Source organism: Amia ocellicauda, chromosome 9 (assembly GCF_036373705.1).
Source record: "Amia ocellicauda isolate fAmiCal2 chromosome 9, fAmiCal2.hap1, whole genome shotgun sequence".
Classification (NCBI taxonomy): domain Eukaryota; kingdom Metazoa; phylum Chordata; class Actinopteri; order Amiiformes; family Amiidae; genus Amia; species Amia ocellicauda.
Window position 1 is genome coordinate 7,899,366 of NC_089858.1, and position 22,025 is coordinate 7,921,390.

A 22,025-nucleotide genomic window follows, 5' to 3' on the forward strand; every position below is an offset into this window, starting at 1 on the left:
CAGTTAGAAATAACAAGTGGTCCCAGCCTAGATTACCTCCCCTCAGAACTGAAGTTAAGAGGCAACATTATGCAGGATGATTGATCATTTCCACGGTTCCTCAAAGGTGGCGTTGAACCAACCCTTGTATGATGGCAGCAAGTTACTAAATTAACGTTTAGAGAGATAAATTGGAAAGCATAGTAGCAAACTATAGAGCTGTGTTAGTATCAGTACTGATAACCCATTGCTTCCAATAACCATCTCAACCTAACAGCCATGTGTGATTCAAAAGAATCAAGCTGACCTGTGGAGTATGGTTATTTTCGCCACTGAGAACATTGCACATGAATGGTGTATACTGACACGCACCTCAGCTGTAGTTTGGCACTACAGGGGTTAAGTTACTTGATTTAATTTAGACAACTACGAGTTTTCAATGGAAAGCTAATGAAGTAATTAACTGTCTCCCATTCTCACACAGTCTTTCTACTGAGACATACACCTTAAGATGTATTATCATAAATGATCAAATTACGCTGAAATGTATATTCACATTTGAATTACTTAAGAATCATTTTAGACCAAAGTTAGAGCACACCACTATCAAAGATACATATCCTTAATTATAAGAAGACAATTTCTTAATAATCATGGAGCTAGAGGAGTCATCTCTGTTCATGTAGATTAAGGGATATGTTTTATAGTCTGATGTCTACAGCTAATTCTAACAGTTTATGAAGCAAAGCCATTTGGAGATTTCTACAAAGCGAAGGTAAGATAATATTCTAGGTGCAGTTTATCTTTTCATGTATCGCACATCTCAATTCAAGGAGCAAAGGGGGCCATTTTCAGATGGAAAACGGCAGCAACCTGCTATTCTGTAGACAAGAGCTTTTTTGCTGATTTCGCAGCTGCAATTATTTAGACAGTCAATCATGGAATTATTCAAACAACCCACTTTTAATGTCATACAGCGTCTAATCTGTCCTAAAATGCCCCCGATTTCTTTTAAGTGGGTTCAGACATAACAGCAACAAAATGTTCATATTTTCATCCAAATTGAATGTTTTTATTTTAATTTCTCCTCAAATAGGCATAAAAAATTTTGGTACCATATACTCCAAAACCAAACAAAGTCCTCTCTACGTACATACACAAACATATATTTATCTTTACACAAAAGTTGAATTGGAAAGCGTATAGTATATTGCATTTACTATGAACATTTACGTATTTTATGATAAAAAAGGCCCTATTGTTGAAAATAATACCTGAAACTATACTTAACTTATCTTCTGTCCAGTGCATTTATCATGTTACTAAATGAGGAGTTTACTCCTATTTATTATTTTTTTATGTTAATTATCAAAAAACTTCAAGGTGCACCTGCTCATGCCTGAAGACACTCCAGTGTGTCACCATGCACACTCTGGTTGGGAAACATGGGCTTACACTGCTAATTTGCATTTGGCATTGATATATTACTGAGCTCTTGTTGAGGGTGAGATGTTGTTAACCTTTCACTGAACTACTCCACAAACACAGAAGAGCACAAGGCATTTTGCAAAATGAAAGAAGTACAGTGAGGGAAAAAAGTATTTGATCCCCTGCTGATTTTGTATGTTTGCCCACTGACAAAGAAATGATCAGTCTATAATTGTAATGGTAGGTGTATTTTAACAGTGAGAGACAGAATAACAACAAAAAAATTCAGAAAAACGCATTTCAAAAAAGTTATACATTGATTTGCATGTTAATGAGGGAAATACGTATTTGATCCCCTATCAATCAGCAAGATTTCTGGCTCCCAGGTGTCTTTTATACAGGTAACGAGCTGAGATTAGGAGCACTCTCTTAAAGGGACTGCTCCTAATCTCAGCTCGTTACCTGTATAAAAGACACCTGTCCACAGAAGCAATCAATCAATCAGATTCCAAACTCTCCACCATGGCCAAGACCAAAGAGCTGTCCAAGGATGTCACGGACAAGATTGTAGACCTACACAAGCTGGAATGGGCTACAAGACCATCGCCAAGCAGCTTGGTGAGAAGGTGACAACAGTTGGTGTGATTATTCACAAATGGAAGAAACACAAAATAACTGTCAGTCTCCCTCGGTCTGGGGCTCCATGCAAGATCTCACCTCGTGGAGTTTCAATGATCATGAGAACGGTGAGGAATCAGCCCAGAACTACACGGGAGGATCTTGTTAATGATCTCAAGGCAGCTGGGACCATAGTCACCAAGAAAACAATTGGTAACACACTACGCCGTGAAGGACTGAAATCCTGCAGCGCCCGCAAGGTCCCCCTGCTCAAGAAAGCACATGTACAGGCCCGTCTGAAGTTTGCCAATGAACATCTGAATGATTCAGAGGAGAACTGGGTGAAAGTGTTGTGGTCAGATGAGACCAAAATCGAGCTCTTTGGCATCAACTCAACTCGCCGTGTTTGGAGGAGGAGGAATGACCCCAAGAACACCATCCCCACCGTCAAACATGGAGGTGGAAACATTATGCTTTGGGGGTGTTTTTCTGCTAAGGGGACAGGACAACTGCACCGCATCAAAGGGACGATGGACGGGGCCATGTACCATCAAATCTTGGGTGAGAACCTCCTTCCCTCAGCCAGGGCATTGAAAATGGGTCGTGGATGGGTATTCCAGCATGACAATGACCCAAATCACACAGCCAAGGCAACAAAGGAGTGGCTGAAGAAGAAGCAGAGTGGCCTAGCCAGTCTCCAGACCTTAATCCCATAGAAAATCTGTGAAGGGAGCTGAAGGTTCGAGTTGCCAAACGTCAGCCTCGAAACCTTAATGACTTGGAGAGGATCTGCAAAGAGAAGTGGGACAAAATCCCTCCTGAGATGTGTGCAAACCTGGTGGCCAACTACAAGATACATCTGACCTCTGTGATTGCCAACAAGGGTTTTGCCACCAAGTACTAAGTCGAAGGGGTCAAATACTTATTTCCCTCATTAACATGCAAATCAATTTATAACTTTTATGAAATGCGTTTTTCTGGATTTTGTTGTTGTTATTCTGTCTCTCACTGTTAAAATACACCTACCATTAAAATTATAGACTGATCATTTCTTTTTCAGTGGGCAAACGTACAAAATCAGCAGGGGATCAAATACTTTTTTCCCTCACTGTAAATATTACAGAAGTGTCAGGAAGCTGGCAATCTAGGATTTCATAACCCTCTGTTCTGCAGTTAACAAAGGGCTAATGTGATAATGTTGTTTCTGTGTGATGAGTAGGGCAAAGCGCATTCATAAACTGTTAGAAAACACTACTCCGCTAGTTCTAAAGGAAAGTGAGGGGCAATACGTTAAGATTCCCACCTGGTTCCTTACTGAAAAATTCACTTAACAGCGAGCTGAGTTTGGGCTCAGGGGCCTCAGTCTGGCTGATGCTGGTTGTGGTCTCTATTTAGTAAAGAAGGGGCTTTAGTTTCAAGAACATGCCTCAGGGTAGCAACAACTCATTGCCTGACTCTAATCCCAGCTCAACGTCCTGCCTGTTAAATTGTGCTGTGCAGTGCCTTTCATTAGCCTCATCTATGAAGTATGTACAGAGAAATAAAATGTGCCAAAGAGTTGCATTATGGGCTCTTACTTCAGCTCCTCCAGAGCCTTCTAATGGAGAAGTCCCGGTAATGGTGTGTTTTCTAAACATACGCTTTCTTGGCTGATTTCAAAGGGAGGGTCTCCAAGACAGGCTGAAGCAATAGCGCGGGACTGCCTGAAGTCACCAGCATCTGGAAAGGTCTGCTGGGGACGGGGGTAATAAGGAATTCTAGGCATGACTTTATCTGGTGCTTCTTGATCCGAATACATATGTGCTACATCTGTTGGCAAAGAGGTTTTCCCCGACCTACTACACAGCAGCCATGTCGTTGGTGGCTTGTAAGTCTGCGAGGTAGAAACAGAATATCTCATGGCTTCCATCTGCTAATGTCGATATTTTGAACATCGTGCGCCTGCCTTTTGCTGCTGCTGCCGGTGGCAATCCTCCAACAAACTAATGAGAACTTCACACTTGCGAGGGGGGATTGCAAAGCCTACTTTCAAAATTAGTTTAATTCCTGTGTTTTTTTTTATTACCAAGTATTACAATAATATAACCCAGCCTTGCCATATATATCAGTGCAGGGCAAGACCGTATCTGGACAACCACAATCCTGCAGGTTTCATAGGTCACTCTGAATCACTAAATACAGCAAAAAGCCATTTTGGAACTGCAACTTCTCCTATGCCTTCCTCTCCCTTCAGCACATCCCTGGGACTGTATTATGTCTAGCTCATAGTACTAGGATGTATGCGTATTGTAGTAGCGTGCTTTGTAATGATTTTAAATGTTTCTTATCCATACTGTAAATAACCCAGGATAAGGGCATCTGCTGATAAATACATAAATAATAATAATAAGCAATCAAATATGACACAAATGGAAACATAAGCAGACACTCACTCTATTTAAAGTCTTGAAGTTGCTTTGTGGACCTTGGCTTTGGATTTCTAATTTGGAAGCATGGGCTGTTTCACAAGAGAAATAAAACATAAATCGGTTAACTGGCTCTGTCTCTTAGTTGTGTGAAGGGATCGTGACCTTTTTCTTTTTTTCCTTCCAGCAGGCAGAGTTGCTCTCTGTGTTTTGGCGGGTGCGGAGGGGGAATCAGTGCTGACAGACAGCAGGATGCCGGTTTGAAGCGGGTGGATTTTCTCATGATGTTCAATCCTCCCCCCACAGCCATCTGCCGCAGTGACCAGCCAGCTCAGAGCAGATCAAACTCAACAAATGCCAGCTCTGTTAATCTGAATCAGATAAGGCTTTGAGCTATTCTTGTGGAACTGCACTTGTAGTAAGAAATATGTGCAGGGGATCACGACAGGATGGAGCGGGGGGTTGCAGGGTATTCTTAAATGCTTTTATTCTGAAACTACTTAATGGCTTTCTTGTCCAGTAGAATTGATTAGGTTCATGAATCCCTTCGATTGTTGTACACATTTAATCAACTACATGTTTTAAACTACAGCCTGCTCTCTGGCTGGCCTGAGCTGAGCGATCAGGTGATTAGACAATTGTTCTGAGTGATCCTCAGTGAGACTTATATTTACGAATATGCTATACAGGAGCGCCAGAGACGGCCTGTTCTTCTGCCTCCGGGGCAAAATGAGTGCCTGGAGCTAAATAATATTCTTGTAGACGGAGAGGGTTTACTGTGAATCTTGTGACTTATTGAAAAGGACAACCAGGGCTTCCTTGTGCTCAGGGGAACCCCAAGAGGGATTTCCACCACATTTTCGTGATGGTTTCATTTAAACACCTGAATGCGCAGCTGCATTATTTCAGAAAATAGTTTTTCATGGCATCTATTAAATAATGAAGTTTTGAGTACAGTATTGAGGTGGAATAGATTTTGGTTTTATATTACAGTAATTAACTCTTGTGCTCTTGTGTTTGGGTGAAAATATCTATCATAACAATTATTACTGACTAGTGGAGACAGATTGGATGCGATAATTTATATTAATAATCATCCTTAACTACTGTTTGTTTGTTTGTATTGGAATAAAAAGTAAGTTATGAAAACCAGTAGTTCATTCTGATAAATTTTATCGGATTTCAATACAATTGTCCATGTAATTTGAGAGTACCTATCAGACCAGTAATATTTTGTTCAAATTATTAATTTATTTAATAGTTAATAGTCTTTATCCATTTTTAATTTAAATAAAAAGGCCAGTGTACCTGTCTCGGACTCAGACATTGCCTTTAACTGTTCTTGTTGGCTACATACAAGAAACTGCTGCTACCATTATAATTCAAAGTCTCATTTCTCTAGAGAACCACTAATACTTCCTTTGCTTCTAACAGACATGAACTAACGAAATTGTCACCCGTCATTGCTGTCTCTCTGTTAACATGCAAACCATTGAGTAAAAGCAGGAAACGATCTCTCTTGTCAGTTTGGAGAGCTAAGAAGCAGCCATTAGAGGCATGAGGGATGCTCATTGCCTGCTCTGAACTCTTATCATTCCTGCTAAACTAATTCCATGTCAGGAGATAAAGCGCAGGGCAGGAACGTGCCTGACGAGCTGCCCGTCTCTCCCCGAGAAGGCCGTAGACAATAAAGGATGACTTTTTAAAATTAAATATGGATTGAATGATGCACGTCTCAGGTATCGAAGTTCTGTCCTCCAGCTCGGGGATTGATATTAATTGTATATGTCATAATTCACTGGGGGAAATAAAAAACAAAACACAGAGAGGGGGCTCTCAATATATCAGAATCACATCAGGACAGATTTCTAAGCCAATTAATAATGCAGTCATTGAATAGTACTGCTGCTTCTCAGGAGTTCAGACAACAACCCCAATAGATGTATGCACAAAGTCAATAGTTTATTTTGGCATAGACTTGCTTGACTAGGGAACAATGACCTGGCCATGAGGAGAGGCCATCGGATGCCCCCCACCAGGTGGTATGAGCCAGGGAGCTGCTGCACAGGTGGTGTTTGGGGTGCAGGAGGGATGCGAAGCGATGAATGCTGGGACAGTGCATTTGCTGCCAGATATTTATGCTTGGAAGGCAGAAGTCAGGTGCAAGATTAGGGCTGTCCTCCTCCTGAACTTCATTTTCAAAACTCCATTCAGTGCTCTATGACTATGTAATGAAAGATTATGCGTTTGAAACACTGATTTAATGAAAAGCAGTTGATGTGTATATTAAGCAACATACAGTGGAATAAATTAATTTCACTTTAGATTGGTTTTCAGAACACAGACCTGCAATAGAGCAATTCATACATCCCTTTCTGTCTATGGTAAATACAATTAGGGTACATATTTGAGTGGATCATGTCAACCAAATGTTCACCTGTATGTATGTAGGTTATCATAGCTCAAATAAGCTAGACTGTCTTATTTTAAACTTAGAGTCAATGCTGGCTTATCCATCACCACATAAACGTACAGGTGTCCAATGCTTGCAAATATCTTGATTCACTTAAAAAAGGTAGGTCGATAACACTCAATCTGTGCATAATACATTTATGCTCAGTGCCTTAAATGATTTGCACAAATATTTGAATAGCAAAGGAGCAAAAGCATTCGCTTGCATGGGTCACGGCATGTCAGGGTTCAAAGATATCTGCTTTATATGGCAGTGCTTTCTATGGATTGTAAAGTTTTAAACAGCAAGAAGTCCATCGTGGCACTAGTGGACTTCGAGAGTCCTGCTAGTGATTCAGGGGAGATTTCAGTTGGAGCTAGCCCCTACATAACCTAGGCTGTTATGGCCAAGAATAACAACTTCTGCTTCTGCGATCCCATCAGGCAGCACTCAGTAGCTTGTTAAGATCCTGATGTATACAGCCTTCTCACTTCTCTGCGGCATGTACATGCTGAAAGTGCTTCTCGGAGTGGCACTCTCAAAATGAATAAATAAAGCATAGGGTCAATCAACGGGCTCTGATTTAGATCTAATCTCTACTTATAGTATAAAAAAACACTGTGTTTTCTTCTCCTGACCCAGTGGTGATCAATTTGAAAGCTTCCCCGTATCTTCTGACTCTCCATGTGGCCCATCAGAAAAAAGGAGGGATTCTTCTGCCTGAGCTGCAGGAACTCGTTTTGTTATTCCTTCAGCGTCACCAGTCGGGCATGCCTGAACACCCACTGTATTTTGATGGTGCTTCCATGAGAAAACCACAGCAGAACAATTATCAGCTAAAAAAGAAAAAGGACCTTTGGGACAGATACTTTTAGAAAATTGAAGTTTGACAAAGAAAATGTCTAATTTCTCATTGGATTAAAGGAAGACGTACCGTAAAGTCTTCCATAAAGCAGTAGCTCGATTGGGTGAAGGTCCTGAAAACATTGAGCAATCATGAAGATCTGTATGGTCTGCACAAACTTGTTCCCAGCTATAAGTCAAGTCGACAAACGGATGACGCGGAGCTACATCAATTATTTACTACAGCAGCGGAAGCCATTACATATCCTGTTCGTACCACACATGAGCTACAGTGGACAGATCCGAGTAATTTTTCTACTTATGTTCTACCTTTAAGGAGCCATTTATGCTCTTCTAATTTCCCTTTCATTGAATGTTATATTCGGTGCATGTTCTACTATATGTGATCCCCTGTTGTGCTTTTAAGTTGAATTATTTGCCATGCTACGTTGTTACTCAAACTTCTGGTAAGACCTCACAAAGTTGATTAAAAGGGAATATAATGGGGAAGCATTTCAGAAATGCACTTTAATTCTACACAAATAAGTAAATCCACAGGGTGCCTCGCTATATTGCTTCTACAAAGCACTTTTGTTGCAGTAGGCTTTGAGAGACCTTCCTGGAAGCTTTTCCCCCCTTTAGTTCGGAACATTTATTAGCACGAAATAAAAATATAAAAAGGAACAACACACAGAGAATTGAACATATAGTAATCCAAGCAACCATTATAGATGATCATAAAAATGAAAAAGGAGCAGAATGAATAATTTCTTGCTGGAGTTTCTGCCTTTTTTCCAAACTTATGAACAAAGAGTCAAGCTCTGGGCCTAATGGGTGAGTTGACACCCATATCTGTACACTTTGGGGTTGATTCTTATAATAAGGCATAACCCTTTGTAAAGCTCTGTTGAGACACTGGTACACAGCAGTATGTGCCCCAGGTGTTTAATCACTTTTTTGTTAACTGCTACGTAGCCACACATGTATACAGAGTCAAAAACGCCCCCACATACACGCAGATCTCACACTAAGACTTGCATTTGCTTTCTATTCTGATTCAGTTTCATCCAGTTTACGACGGCTTTTTTTTTGTCTTTTTCAAGCTTTGGAAATAGTGACAAGACTGAGGAAAAATAAAATGACTGGTCCATGTAGACTTCTCATCAGTTCTATCACTTATAACCATGGCTTCCTCTATGAGTAAAGTAAATACAGACATAGATTTAAAATGCTCCAAGTGCAAAACATGCAAAGTAAGCTTAAATCGGATTTTCGTCAAAATACTTTTTACTTAACTGAGAGTTGCCCACATAACTCACCTACTGGCTTTGTTGTTTTATGCAATTGTAGCATATTAAACCAACTATTCAACTTAAGTCAAGATTTACAGAATAAAGGAGCAGATAAACTCACATATTTAGCAAAGTAATGGTTTCTGACCTCATTATAAGTGGTTGGGGATCCTCCAGTAGTCTGTAAATCTTTTATGCACAACAACATACAAAAAGTAAGAACATAATATGTCTTGCAATATTAGATTAAACTAGATACTTACAGCTTGAAAAAAATAGCTGAAGATAATTACTGGAGAGTAGCGGTTATCAACCTCGCTCATCTCCAGCACTCCTGCTGTCCAGTTCGACATATTTGTCTTCATCTTATATTTAGTTATCAAGTAGTTTCTGAGTATGGTTTCGAGACGGTTAAAAACTTCAACATTTTCTTTCATTAGATGGTTTCAACTGGGCAGAAGTGGGCAGAGACAGAAGCTGATAATGGCTTTGAACTCTAAACATGCTAACTACTGCGGAAAGGATGGTCTGTCCTGTTGTCATGTGCTTAGGTCTAAACTGTTTCCCACCTGGCGGATTGGTAATTATAGGCTGTGGAGTTGTGGTGGCTGTCACGGTGGTAAACTGCACCGGATCGGCAAATACCGGTGCTAAGAGGAGACCAGCAGAGTAGAAAGAAGAAAACGGGGAGAGGGGTGGTAGGTTGGGGGCGAGGAGGGAAGAAGTAGTAATAAAAATAGAAAAAGCAAAAGAAAGAAAGAAAACAACTTCAACAATCAGCAGAGAGAACAAATACCTGGATTTTAGCCGATTTGCATGACTTCCCCCGAAGGCCTGCAACTATTAACCACAGGGAGTTTGCCACTTGCAGATATTGTCAGACTTTACCAAACCTTGAGAACCTGTCACCTGCATACCAAAAGTAACACTTCAACCCCTGTATTTCTGTTAAACCACACGCGACAGAATCCATCCCCACAGGGATCCTATCCAATTCAAATTCCTTTTATGTTCTGTCGGCAGGGCTGCGTGTGACAGCCCTTTTGAAAATGAAGACTTAAGGGACCCCTTACCCATCACCAAAAAATATATGCATTACAACACACTTTTTTTCTCTTTTGTTTTTTGTTCTTTCCTTCACACTTTCTCTCTGTCTGTCTCTCTTTCCCTCTCTCTACAAATACCCTACTGATATCTAAGAGAAAACTGTGGAAAAATTGTTCATGGGTGAGTAAAGCTTTCAGGAAAGAGACAGCAACAGACAGACTCATTAATAATAAAATAAACAACAATGGAAGAAAAAAAAAAGACAACAAAAAATAATATGTATGACAGACAATCATACATGCATGATGGATAGGTTTCAGGACAGAATCGCTGTCTTTATCACTTTGTTTCTCTCCCCTCGCTCTCTTTGATGTGATTTGTGATTAGCGTGTCACTTACTGCCAAGGGTAGAACCAGCAGCTTCACCTGCAGGAAAAACACAAAAAGAGATAAGGCAGTTGATTCCTTTATTTTTAAGAATATAGTGGCTTTAATTCACACATCTAAAGCTGGTATGATGTGTGGCAGCAGGCTTATTAGTTTTGTGTGTATGTTTAATATACATCAGCCAACTCAAGCATAAGAGGAGCTGCCTGACTTTGTTACTGTCATGTGTTACTGTAGCGCAGAAAAATACATCCAGTCTCAGGATAGTGCCAAGACTCGCCAGCCAGTCTGTTTTTATTTTTACATATAAGGCTGACAGATCTGTTCAAGACTGAAAAGCTTTCTCTTCCCTCTGTGGAGAAAAGCTGTTCCAGATTTGTATCATTGTCTCCTTTTAAGGGACTCTCCCCTTCTAACCTGTTGAGGAAGGGAAATCTTTTCTGGCGGCTTTGCGTCAGCACTGGTACTAACGGTGGTGTGTTGCTTTTAGCGCTCGACAAAATCCACTGGAATCTCAATGCGTTTCGGAGTAATGTTTCGTGAACACGGACCCTGTGTTTTACTCCACTGGATGATCGAGAACATATCTACAACTTGAATATGCTGGATTATGTCATTAAGATATATTTAGAAACTAAGTGTGAGTCTTTGCCAGAACTTGAATGGGAAAATTGTCTTAGTTCATTCATACAGATGCTGGAATGTATCTAAAATTAACAATGGTGTTTTGATGAGTTTACTTTCACTATCATTTTGTTCTATGTATCAATCCCAAATTTTAAGCTATCTTCAGTATTTTCTAACTGCAAAATAAATAAGAAAAGCAGAATCTGAATTTGAAAATGTCTGATACTGAAATTATAGGTGTGTCACCATGAGTATTCTGGTCAACAGCAAAAGTTAGTTTTGTGTTCCGTAACTAGAAACCTGGGAGGTCCCAAGGAGGTAATAAAAGTGCAGGCACGCTTATCTACACATTCAGAAGCTTGTGACTTTACGACTCACGAGGTGTGTTTTCTTTGCATGTACAATTGTGCCTGGGTGATAAACCCGGGCCCAACGTGCCTCACACTCTCTGTCTCATGGGACCTCTGACTGCGTTGTGTGGCCAAGCTGGGAGCAGCAGCAGCTGTACGTACAGGTGTTTGGTGATCCATTCGGGGTGGGCAGGTAGGAACCGGGCCTCCAGGACTTCGCACGGAAGCTCTTCTTACAGTGGCCGCAGTCCTGGCCCGTGGTGTTGTGCTCGCACTCGCACTCCAGTCGGCCTTCGCGAAAGTTACACTGGCTGGCGTGCAGATTGCATTTACACCTGTGCAGGGACGAGACAACAAAGGAACTGGTAAACCACCAAACATGCTGACTCCTGTCTGACAGCAACACGGAGGGATGTCAAACTTTTTCTTAACGACACTCGATACATGAGTTGAAAGGGCCTTGCTCCTTTAGCATACTCCGCAAATATTATGTGAATGGCCCACTTTCTGAAAAAAAGATGGCGCAAACTCCTAATGAGTCCTAAAGGGTCTCTTACGTAAGCATTGTAAGATTTATTTTACATCCGCTTAACTTAACGTATGCGGCACACAGTTGACTCAATCCCGTACGGACATGTACATTCCTTTTGAAAATGCTTTTCACCGCCAGCTGTGATGTGTTTACTTCAAATTTCGATGCATAATATATGACCTTTTATTTTGGACACATGTATGCTTGGAATAGCACATGCACCCACAAATAACAAACAGATAAATGCCCATGCTTCAAACCGTCATCAAACAGATCACAATGCTGCACAGACAATGGGAAACGTTGGGGTCTCTCTGTCCTGCTGTTAACCAGCACACTAGTTCTACCCCAAGGCCATGTTGACGTGTGATGGTGAACTTTGAGCATTTCAGCACAATTGTGAATACTCAAATCACCATTTTCACTTTGTACTCACAGAGACGGTCAGGGCCTTTGTCCACCAAGGACTAATTGTATTCATGTATTTACTCCCTTGTATTTTCCCTCCCTGTATTTGGGTTGATTTTCAGTAATTGCTGGCAGTCTGTTCTTTTGGGGCTAAGGTGATTGAATAATTAGCCTATGATAGCTATGGACAGATATTGCTGAATTTATTGCTAAGTGTCTGAATCGTACGCTTTTAGAATTTATTTAGACATTCACACCTAACAAGGAGGTGATTAGGGTGCTAAATGGCATAGCAAAAAAGCTGGAGAAGACTGAGTACATAGAAACTTCTCTGCTGAAGTGTAGAGCAGTTTTACAGTGGGTTTTAGGTACTGCTTTTTATTTAGGCTTGACCGTTGCATGCATTCTCAAGACGCCAAAAAACACCACTGAGTTCCTTGTCAGTTTCTTCTCCAGCAGCAGATTTGGAAGTCAGTCTGCTCAAAATGTTTTTTATGCAATCACTTTACATCAAATGGAGTTGTTCTTTCCTCGGACAATGCTCTGCTGCTCTTTGCATGTGATCCTGTGGAGGTTTAAGTGTACTTCTCTCCAGTAAAGTCTATTCCGCTTATATTTGTTTTTTTTCTTCCCCGATGTTAAAAAATACATTAAGCAAGAATGTAAGCATGACACATCTGTACTTACGTCACATGGAGAGGATAATCATAACTACAGTAATCCTTTGTGTGGCGCATTCAGGAATAATCTAGGGCTCGGCAGAGAGTGGTTTGTGTAATGCTGATTACCCACATGCAGCTGAGTGCCCACGTGTCCTTGTCATAGGCAGTACAGACAGACAAACGACAAAGGTCAGACTGTCTCCTGAGGAACGCTAATGAAAACCTGGGCAATCTTTTACTGCATTGAAATCTACACGGACGGATTCACAATAACTGTGCACTCACAATTACTTGGCTTGCTGTACATTGGCAAAGATTTCATGGTTGTTCCACAACAAATTTCAAGAAATGACACCTCATACTCATACTTCCAGTCCACAGCAATAAGGGTCAAAGTAATCTTCAGCGAGGCCAAGAAAGTTTATTTTTTATAATTATTAGGATCTTTTTTTTTTTAAACACGTTTGAGCACAACATAACAAACGAGCCTTCCCCCAAAAAGGAAATCATTACATTACATAATAATTACAATCTCTGGATGGTGGCAAAATATTTATTTCTATGGTTAGAATCAAATTAAGAAGGCTAAAGGAGGCTTTGGAAAGTAGGTCCTGTATGAAAAGTATGTTATGTTTAATGTAGGACTCCCATGACTTTTAAATCATAACCTTTCCAGATGAGTGAATGAATTCCAATTCACTTTGTTCCACTGGAGTGAACAGCCATCCATTTGCATTAAATATTGAACGGAAGAACCTGTGCTGCTTGAAATAGCAGGCCTCTGTCTCTGCCACACAGGGATTTACAGTGCTACTGCAAGTTTAGTTTTTGGATCCCCCTACTCCCACCCCCATTTTTGTATCTGTATATGTAGCATTAAGAGAGAAAATAATCCATTTGAGTCATGAAAAACTGTCTACCTAAAAAGTGACAGGAAATAAAACTGTGATTTTTAGTTCACATATCCCCAAATGGGGTATTTCATCACTAAAGACAGGAAATCCTCTTGGACTGCTCTAGAAAATAAAGATGAGCAAAAGTCAAAATGCTTTTGTTTTCAGTGCAGGTTCCTACAGATTATCTATATGCTTATGCTCAGGATTAAGAAAAACTAATTACTTTAGCATACCATGTGTTGCTTGTGTAAGATGGAAGTATGGGGAATACTTTGTCTGTATTTCTTGTATGTAGAGGTTTCTCAGACTATGTTTCTCTTCTACAAGCTGCTTTCAAGCAGTAAAATAGTAGCAGCATTTAGAGTTTATAGATCCCATTGTAAACTTGCATTTGAAGACCTTAAGAAATTACATTTTTTAGAAGCAGGATACATACGTAAAAACTAAGAACATGATGTGAATTGGAGTAGTGCCTTTATATGACTTTGGAGGTAAGTGGGTGTCTTTGGGGAAAGTATTCTGCGCTTGGGAATGTAAATGCATTTCATCTATGCATTCAACCACCCAGGAGCTTTGAAAAATAGTAGTTGGAGATGTAGAATTAAAGTGCTAGTTCCTCAGCAATGCAAATTACTTTTCCTGGGCAGATGTACTTGGCTGGGCTCAGTTTGGATTTAATGTTTTGACTAGACTGAAGTATCCACTCCAGCCATAGTAGGGACTAAGTTGGTATTCAGGCAAAGGTAGGAATAGTCTAATGGAAAACATTTAGGTCAGTTTTGGGGAAATATCTTGTCACATTTATCTAAATATTTCACTAGAGTTAACTTTCGAGTTATGGTTTGATTCACAAATAAAGTTTCACTCTCAGGCAAGGATTGCATTCCCATTCAGACGTGAGTAGTTTCAGATTTGGGCAGAGCTTCACATTTCAGTGTGGCTTACGGTTGGGGTTGTGTCTGACGTCAGGGTTAATAATGTTGTTGGTATCTTATTATTTTAATGCAAGGGTATCTAGTATACAGTCTTCCTGTTTGGCACTGAAGTGCAGCCTCACAAAATACAGATGATTTAGTTGTGTAATAAATTATATCTCTGTATAAACTGCAGATTTAGATGTTTAAAACCCCTTTTTTTACTGAAAAGGAGAATGAGAAAGTGTGAATTTTTTTTAATTTGAATGTGGATTTCATAGCTATAGATCTATGTAGGTATGGCAATATGCTCTCAGGTCTGCTGAGATGGTCTGTTCATCAGCTTTATGCCAGGGAGAGAGAAGGAAAGTAATTTCACTGCAACTTCCAATCAGGCCGTGCCCGACTCAGGGTGTCTACTTCAATGACACTGAGCCGGAGTCAGTGCACACAGCGGAGTCTATTAATTTCACATAATTTAATTAACTCGGGTTTCGTAAGCATATATATATATATATATATATATATATATATATATATATATATGACTAGACCTCTGCACCCCCCAGGAGACCCAAAAGTCATAATTAAAAAACGGTGACAATCGCAATGCTTCTCATACGCAGAGCTGTAGTTTTGGAAGGACTGAGGTATGAATCCCGGCGCTCACTTCACTGACATATTAATCACAAATCTCTATCATCTGTGGTGTGTGAAGCCTTGCAGCTCAGAAACTCTCTGGAGTGATCTGGCAACAAAATGGACAGGCTGAGCAGAGGAAAGACCGGCTCTGTGTGATGAGTCTGCGTAGCAGTGCTGTATCTTTACAGTTATTTTCCACGAATTTAATGTGCTTTTACCAATGTGATATGTAAATAAGTAAAGTAATAAGAAGTAAATAAGTAAATGTCTTTAAGGGTAGTATTGCAGATTATTTAACTATAGCGTTTTCATACGCGTGGAGAGTAGAAACCTAACAGTGCATGGTATAACTGAGATAAATTCATGAAAGAAAGAAGACTGATATTAGTGTGAAAATGCTCAAATTGAAGCTGAACCACAAATACATATGGAGATGTGAAATACTGTACAGCATAAGAAGAAAATGATTGAAATGCTCAGGAAAATTCAGGAACACATTTAGGGTTCTACTACACACTGTAACAGTGGAAGTTATTTGCCTAGACAATCTTTTCTGTCTATCTAATAAAGAATAAAGCCATCCATCCCAAAACAATTTTGCAAGTCATATTGATACTTATCACACACCAGAAAAAAATACTGGATTAACCCACGGTTTTCTTTTGTTCTTACTTGTTTGCCTTACATGCTTACCCATCAAACCACCAGATGCCTTCAAACCCAGGTGCACATTAAAAGCTGCTTCTCTCTGCTGCCTGTGAGAGATTGTTAGGGAATCCTACCTTTTATTATCCCTCAACATAAGTAATATATGTAATGCCATCCCTGTTAATGTTTAGGATGCTCGAAAGCCATCAATTAAAAATGGCTACAATATGTTAATGCAGTACTAATGCAGAGGGAAATATCCGGGCCTTGATTCCGTGAGGACCGTTGAAGGAAGGGAGCCTGATTAAAATTGACAAAAACCTGCCATATAACATGGGTGAATGATGTGATGGTCATGTTAGAAAAAGTAACAATAATCTCATCTGTTTTAAGAAAGAAACTTAAAATCTTTAGATACAATTAGGGTCAAACAAATAGTTTGGTTTCCCTTTAAAGGCCACTATTGCACATTTCACAATTTTGTAATCATTCGCTTAGAGTTGGCATGAAAAACGCTCCACCTAGCACAGAACTAAGCATGTAACGGCAGGATCCGCGGGGGCCCATACTGGCGATCACATTTGCGATTAGTTTGTTAGTTAATTAATTCAGTCATTCATTCATTACTTATCCCTAAGCCCACAGGTTTACACTAAACCACTTTTCTTTTTTGAGCCAAAATGCTGTAATGCTCTATTTTTGCAGAGGGCAATTGTCCTGTGGTGTTAGTAAGAAAATGAGATGCTGCTCATTTCTGGAGCCAAACCATGCTGCTAGACCGGGAGCAGATCCTGACCAACACTGTGTGTAATCTGGCACAAACTAGCTGAGCTCATGAGATCCGCCTAAGGCCCACAGTTGGTGTGAAAACGGGGGAATGCTCTGAACATTTTTAACCAGCGTTTATATTGACAAGAGCCTCTGTAGTAGTCAAAGATATGTAAGCGATGGGACACAATTCAAAAACCAATTTCCATCATCACTTTTGGAACTGAGATTCGGGCTTTTGTTGTATAATTAAAAAACAAACAAACAAATAAGCAAAACAAAGGCAAATCATGTTTTCATACAGGAAGACAAATGTTTTATTACCAAGGAGGAGAAAAGAGGCAACACTGAAAACCCTTTGCTGGAACTGCTTGGTACCCGACACATAAAAATGTATTGTACGTATTTGTTGACTTATTAATTCCCCTCTTGCTGGCGGTTATGGTTCTTATTTATTTTCATTTGCAGAACACTTCTGCTCAACGTATTATGAGCCACTTTTAGTCGAATGAGGATGGATGGTGAGGAAATGAAAACAAATGGGTCTGAAAAGCACAGCAGGAAGAGAGATGCATGCAAGATGTCTCGTTATTACCAGAGCTTGGGAAAAAAGTTAGCATCTTTTACATAGGAGAGCAAATAATCATAAAAACTATCAACCCAAAACAATTACAAAAGTGGTGCCAATCGCTTTCCCCTAAGACACAATAGGGAGGCAGCAAAATGCCATGCAGTCTTAAATTCCTGATTCATTTATTACTTTTAATGGTTATATTAAGTACTAAATATTTTCTAAACTGCTCGATCTTTACTTACTTATTGAAGTAATACTTTACTGTCATTTGCCAAATGTTTTTTCTTGTTTTTTTTGGTCTCTCAATGCTTCTACAATATCTAGGTCCTCAGTAATCATAAATCGGACTCGAGCAAATTGAGCTTGACTGCAATCCCGTAACAACTTCACAATTTAGTCACACCAGTGGAAATGATTGATCTCTGGTGTTTTCAGTCAGAGGAATGTGCATTTCAAATCAAATGCCCATTCCCTGTGCAAGTTATGCTCTTTCTTCACCAGTCACAGCTGATGTTATGGTTGGTGTCTGCTTTCCTCTAAAGCTACTGCAAAAGTCTCTGTATAATAATTATGTCCATTTGCTAGACAACCCATTCAAAGATCCCCAGGATAGAGGATTATGTTTTGATAAAAACATTCAAGTATTTAACAAAAGAATAACTAGAAAACAGTTCCCTGTCCACTGGATTCTAGAAGGACTGGTAACTTTCTCTCACACTGAATTGGAAATACACAGAAAAAAGATCAATGCCTAGCATTTGGGTGCTGCTGAAGAAGGTGTTGAATTTCTACATGCAAAGCAAAACAGCTGGGCAAAGCTTCCCTTTCTGTCTTTGTCAGCAGGTCACTAAAGAAGTGGGATGTTTGAAGGTAGCCTAGTTACTACAAAGAGCAAATCCCCCTCTATTCCCTTCCTGTGGATTGCAAAGTTATGGCTGACAACACAGTCACAGAGATCATGCTTTATTCTATTTAAAATGGTCATCCTTTTGACTATATATATAAAATCATGGCAAAACTTGCTTCAGTTCCTGCAATCTGAAGGTGAAATTGAGCCTTCACCATGACTAGTACACCTTCATCTTTATTAAATTACCTATTACTCTATATGCCATTCTATAGAATCTGCATCTGCATGTCAGTGTATTAAACATTAAACACGTGGCAAGTTAGTTTTGAAAGGCCTTCGGCAGTTTTCTTCTCATATAATGCCGGAGGACCTTGGGAGTTGAGATCAGCCTCTTTTAACCAGCAGCTTGTAAAAATCATGACTTTTTTGTTGTTGTTGTTGGGAATGTTCTTGTCAATTATTTATGGGTAAGAGAACACAAGGCTTTTTTATGCTCTAAACAAGCAAATCAGAAATGTATTTCAGGGGGTGGGTAGAGCAATTGCAAAAGCTGCTGCACCGAAAAAAAAAAAAAAAAAAAAGACTGAAAATTGTGTAAAACCATGCTTAGATCTTTGTGGTGAACTTGGATGCAGGGTGGTTTCACACCTGGGGGGGGAAACTGAAACTAAAACACCAATCAATCATGCATCCTTTAAATATTTTACAGCTGTGGAGCTTTACACAGATTAGATATATTTTCCAGCCACTAATTTGACCCGTGGAAGACTTAGTTTAACAAATATTTCTCCGCCATTCTACCCCTCCTAGCTTTTGTAACCCCCACCCTTTTGTAGGAAGGGGGTTTAGTGCAATCTCTATTCCTTTGCCCTTTTCTATTCTACAGGAGTCTATAGGTTTTCAATAATAGAAGCTGAAGAGTTTTCAGAAGCTTAACAAGGACGAGACACAGTCCCTGTTAATAAGAAATATATAGGTTGTTAGGCTGACATAGCTGGGGGGACTTTTTATGAGACACTTAGGATGCTGCAGTTCAAGCTGTGTAACAGTGTCGGCTGGTTAAACAGGTACTGTCTCATTTCCCCTTTGAAGTGCAGATTCCAGGGAAGTACGTTTGTGCGAAATCTCCAAAGGAAATCCTCAAACTACACCTGGGCTGTCAACCATCACACCCCGACTCTCACAGAGTGTTCAGGCTGCCTCCCGTCCTTTCTCCGTTTATCTTTAACTGTCTTCCCTGGTGACACACAATGCTGTCCCTGTCAGCACACAAGCACTTAGAAATGGAGTTGCATTTTATGAAGGGCTGAGCTCTCCAGGCATTGTACTTCCTAAGTGAGAAGGTGTATTATTTTGCACGTTGTCACACTTTAGTGGAGGGGTCTCCTTCCACAATAGTGGAACCGTAATACAGTTACACAAACCAGAACAATTAAGTGCTAATGCTGCACACTGAGTGCCCATCCCTCCTGATGTTGGCTTTCAGAAGCGATGATAGCCACATGCAGAGACCTCTTCCTCGGAGCATGAATGCTGACGGCCGTGAACGCGGAGCTCCTTTGATGGGGCAGAGGTAGAAATGAATCTCCCTAATTAGACGCGTCTCTGCCTCTGCATCTTGTCTCTGCGTGCTGAAAACCTTCTCTCGCCCCCTGTGGAAGCATAGGCAACTCCCACCCTGCCTGCCTCAGAGAGAAAAAGACAAGTCCACATAATTGTCTAGCTGTTTCATAACAAAATTCCCATTCAAATACCCCCTTATTTAATTACACACTGTTTCTCACAACCAGAACCGCTTTTATTTGAATTGAGATGAGGTATATAGTGTTTAAAATGTTTTGCATGCCTGTCTCTGTGTCTACCATTGTATCTTTATACCTGTCTATTACCTGTGTTTTGATATCTGATCTATTCACCAGGACACTATATATATTCATCAAATGGTATATTACAGCAAAGTTAATTATAGAAACATGTTACATTGCATCCAATAGCAAATTCAACATGGGAAGCTTGCAGTCTATTTCTGTTTCCAGAGGTATGTTCTCAAGCAGGGAAACGTCCTTCGACTGAAATGGATGCTGTCCAAAAAACATGCAGCACTGAGAAAAGGGAGATGAAAAATTGATGAGGGCCCGCGTGGTGATGAAAAATTCTGTTTTGTACTTCAGGATGTGGGCTTTTGTTCTTGCCCCTGGGGTGCGGATTGGGGCTGTCAAGCTATTTATGCCTGGGGTGTCTGGAGTCTCGGGGGGATACCTTTCTTTTAAAGGATTTAAAAGTTTCCTAAGTGTTGGGAATATGTGGAATAATTTGTGAAAATGCCTTTCCCTTTGAGACGAATCCCACGCCCCGCCGTCTATGAAGATAATTGCATAATTACTGCCGAACACATAGTAACACAATCGAAATGAGGCTACACATGGTAAAATGAGCCAGTCATAAAATCCCAGTTTTCTTGCATATCTCTCAGTTTAAAATAATATACCCTTCAACAAGGTGCCCTGAACCTCCCGAATTAATTTCCCTTCAAGTTTCAAGTCTTACTCTCTCTTTCTTCGTTAGCATATCAATTCATACCTTCGAGGTACGGTATAATTAAATAGTTATCCATGAGCAAGGAGAAGACTGATTTTAAAATTAAATACCCTCCTCTAAGGAAGCACTTAAATTCTCGATACAGATGACATTTGCCATTTTTACATAATAAAGGATATCAGAAGACACTCACTGTATGATCTGTCCCTGTTTATTTTAATTTTTTTCAGTTTAAAGAAATTTAGAGAACAGCCTCGATGCCTCTCAGCTTTCAGAAGTGAAGGCCTCAACGCTTTCAGAGAATCGACTGATTGCATCAGCATTCCTTAATGTCTCAAATGCATGTTGTCTTACTTTCTTGTCGTTAATCTAATTTAAAGCATTAGGAGTCTGAAGTGTTATTAGAAGCCAGACATGAGGAAAATCTTGTAATTTTTCCCCCTCATAATTCATCAGCAAAAGCAGCTTACCGTAGGCTAAGCAGAACCAGGGGGTTAATATCATTATCTTTGTAAACCCTGAGAGTGGGCTATCATTCAAAGAGCATTTCATCACAGGGCACCGAGCAAAACTCAATTAAAAAAAGACGACGCAACTTAAAACTTACTCAATAAATTGAAAACATCCAGACCCCCCAACACGCTCACACACACACACAAACACACACACACACACACACACACACACACACACACACACACACACACACACACACACACACACTACATAACCAAAAATGAAAACCTACCCAAAAAAAGTAAAGACTGCTATTTCTAATTGTGAGATTCATGCAGAAACCTTTATAGATTTGTTGCATATGGTTCGCTGAAAGACATAAAAAAGTCTGTGTAGGCTGTTTGTCTCTAAGTACTACAACCTTGGAAAACTTTGCCCTTGGTAATTGATTTTGAAGATTATCCACCCGCTCAGAAACACCAGTTCACCTAGGGGTCGTGCATATTCCGACTCCCCAAGAGTCAAAGGTGTTTGCATGGTGGATTTCGATTTTACTCTTCCAAGACCAAAGGTCAACCCTTCTCTCAGGGAATAGTCATAGGATTAAACTGTGCAAAAGGCAATGACTGAATAAATAGAAAATGAAGTGTTACTGTAAGTTGAAACTACAATGTGAACCTCTAAATCTGTCTAAATATACACATATGTA

At 40.0% G+C, this 22,025-nt stretch overlaps 1 protein-coding gene across 3 annotated transcripts in view; it reads right to left on the minus strand.

The window, feature by feature from the left end:
* The window catches only part of ntng2b (netrin g2b), a 66,058-nt gene that overhangs the window by 21,571 nt on the left and 22,462 nt on the right, over window positions 1–22,025 (minus strand). For 2 of the 3 annotated variants that reach the window (XM_066712944.1, XM_066712942.1), the window contains exons 4-5: window positions 11,591–11,763; window positions 10,464–10,490 (exon numbers count right to left, since the gene is read on the minus strand). In XM_066712944.1, coding sequence (XP_066569041.1) covers window positions 10,464–10,490; window positions 11,591–11,763 — 200 coding nt within the window. Of the gene's footprint in view, window positions 1–3,328; window positions 3,413–9,586; window positions 9,668–10,463; window positions 10,491–11,590; window positions 11,764–22,025 lie in introns of all 3 variants that reach the window. The other variant, XM_066712943.1, reaches the window with a different exon arrangement.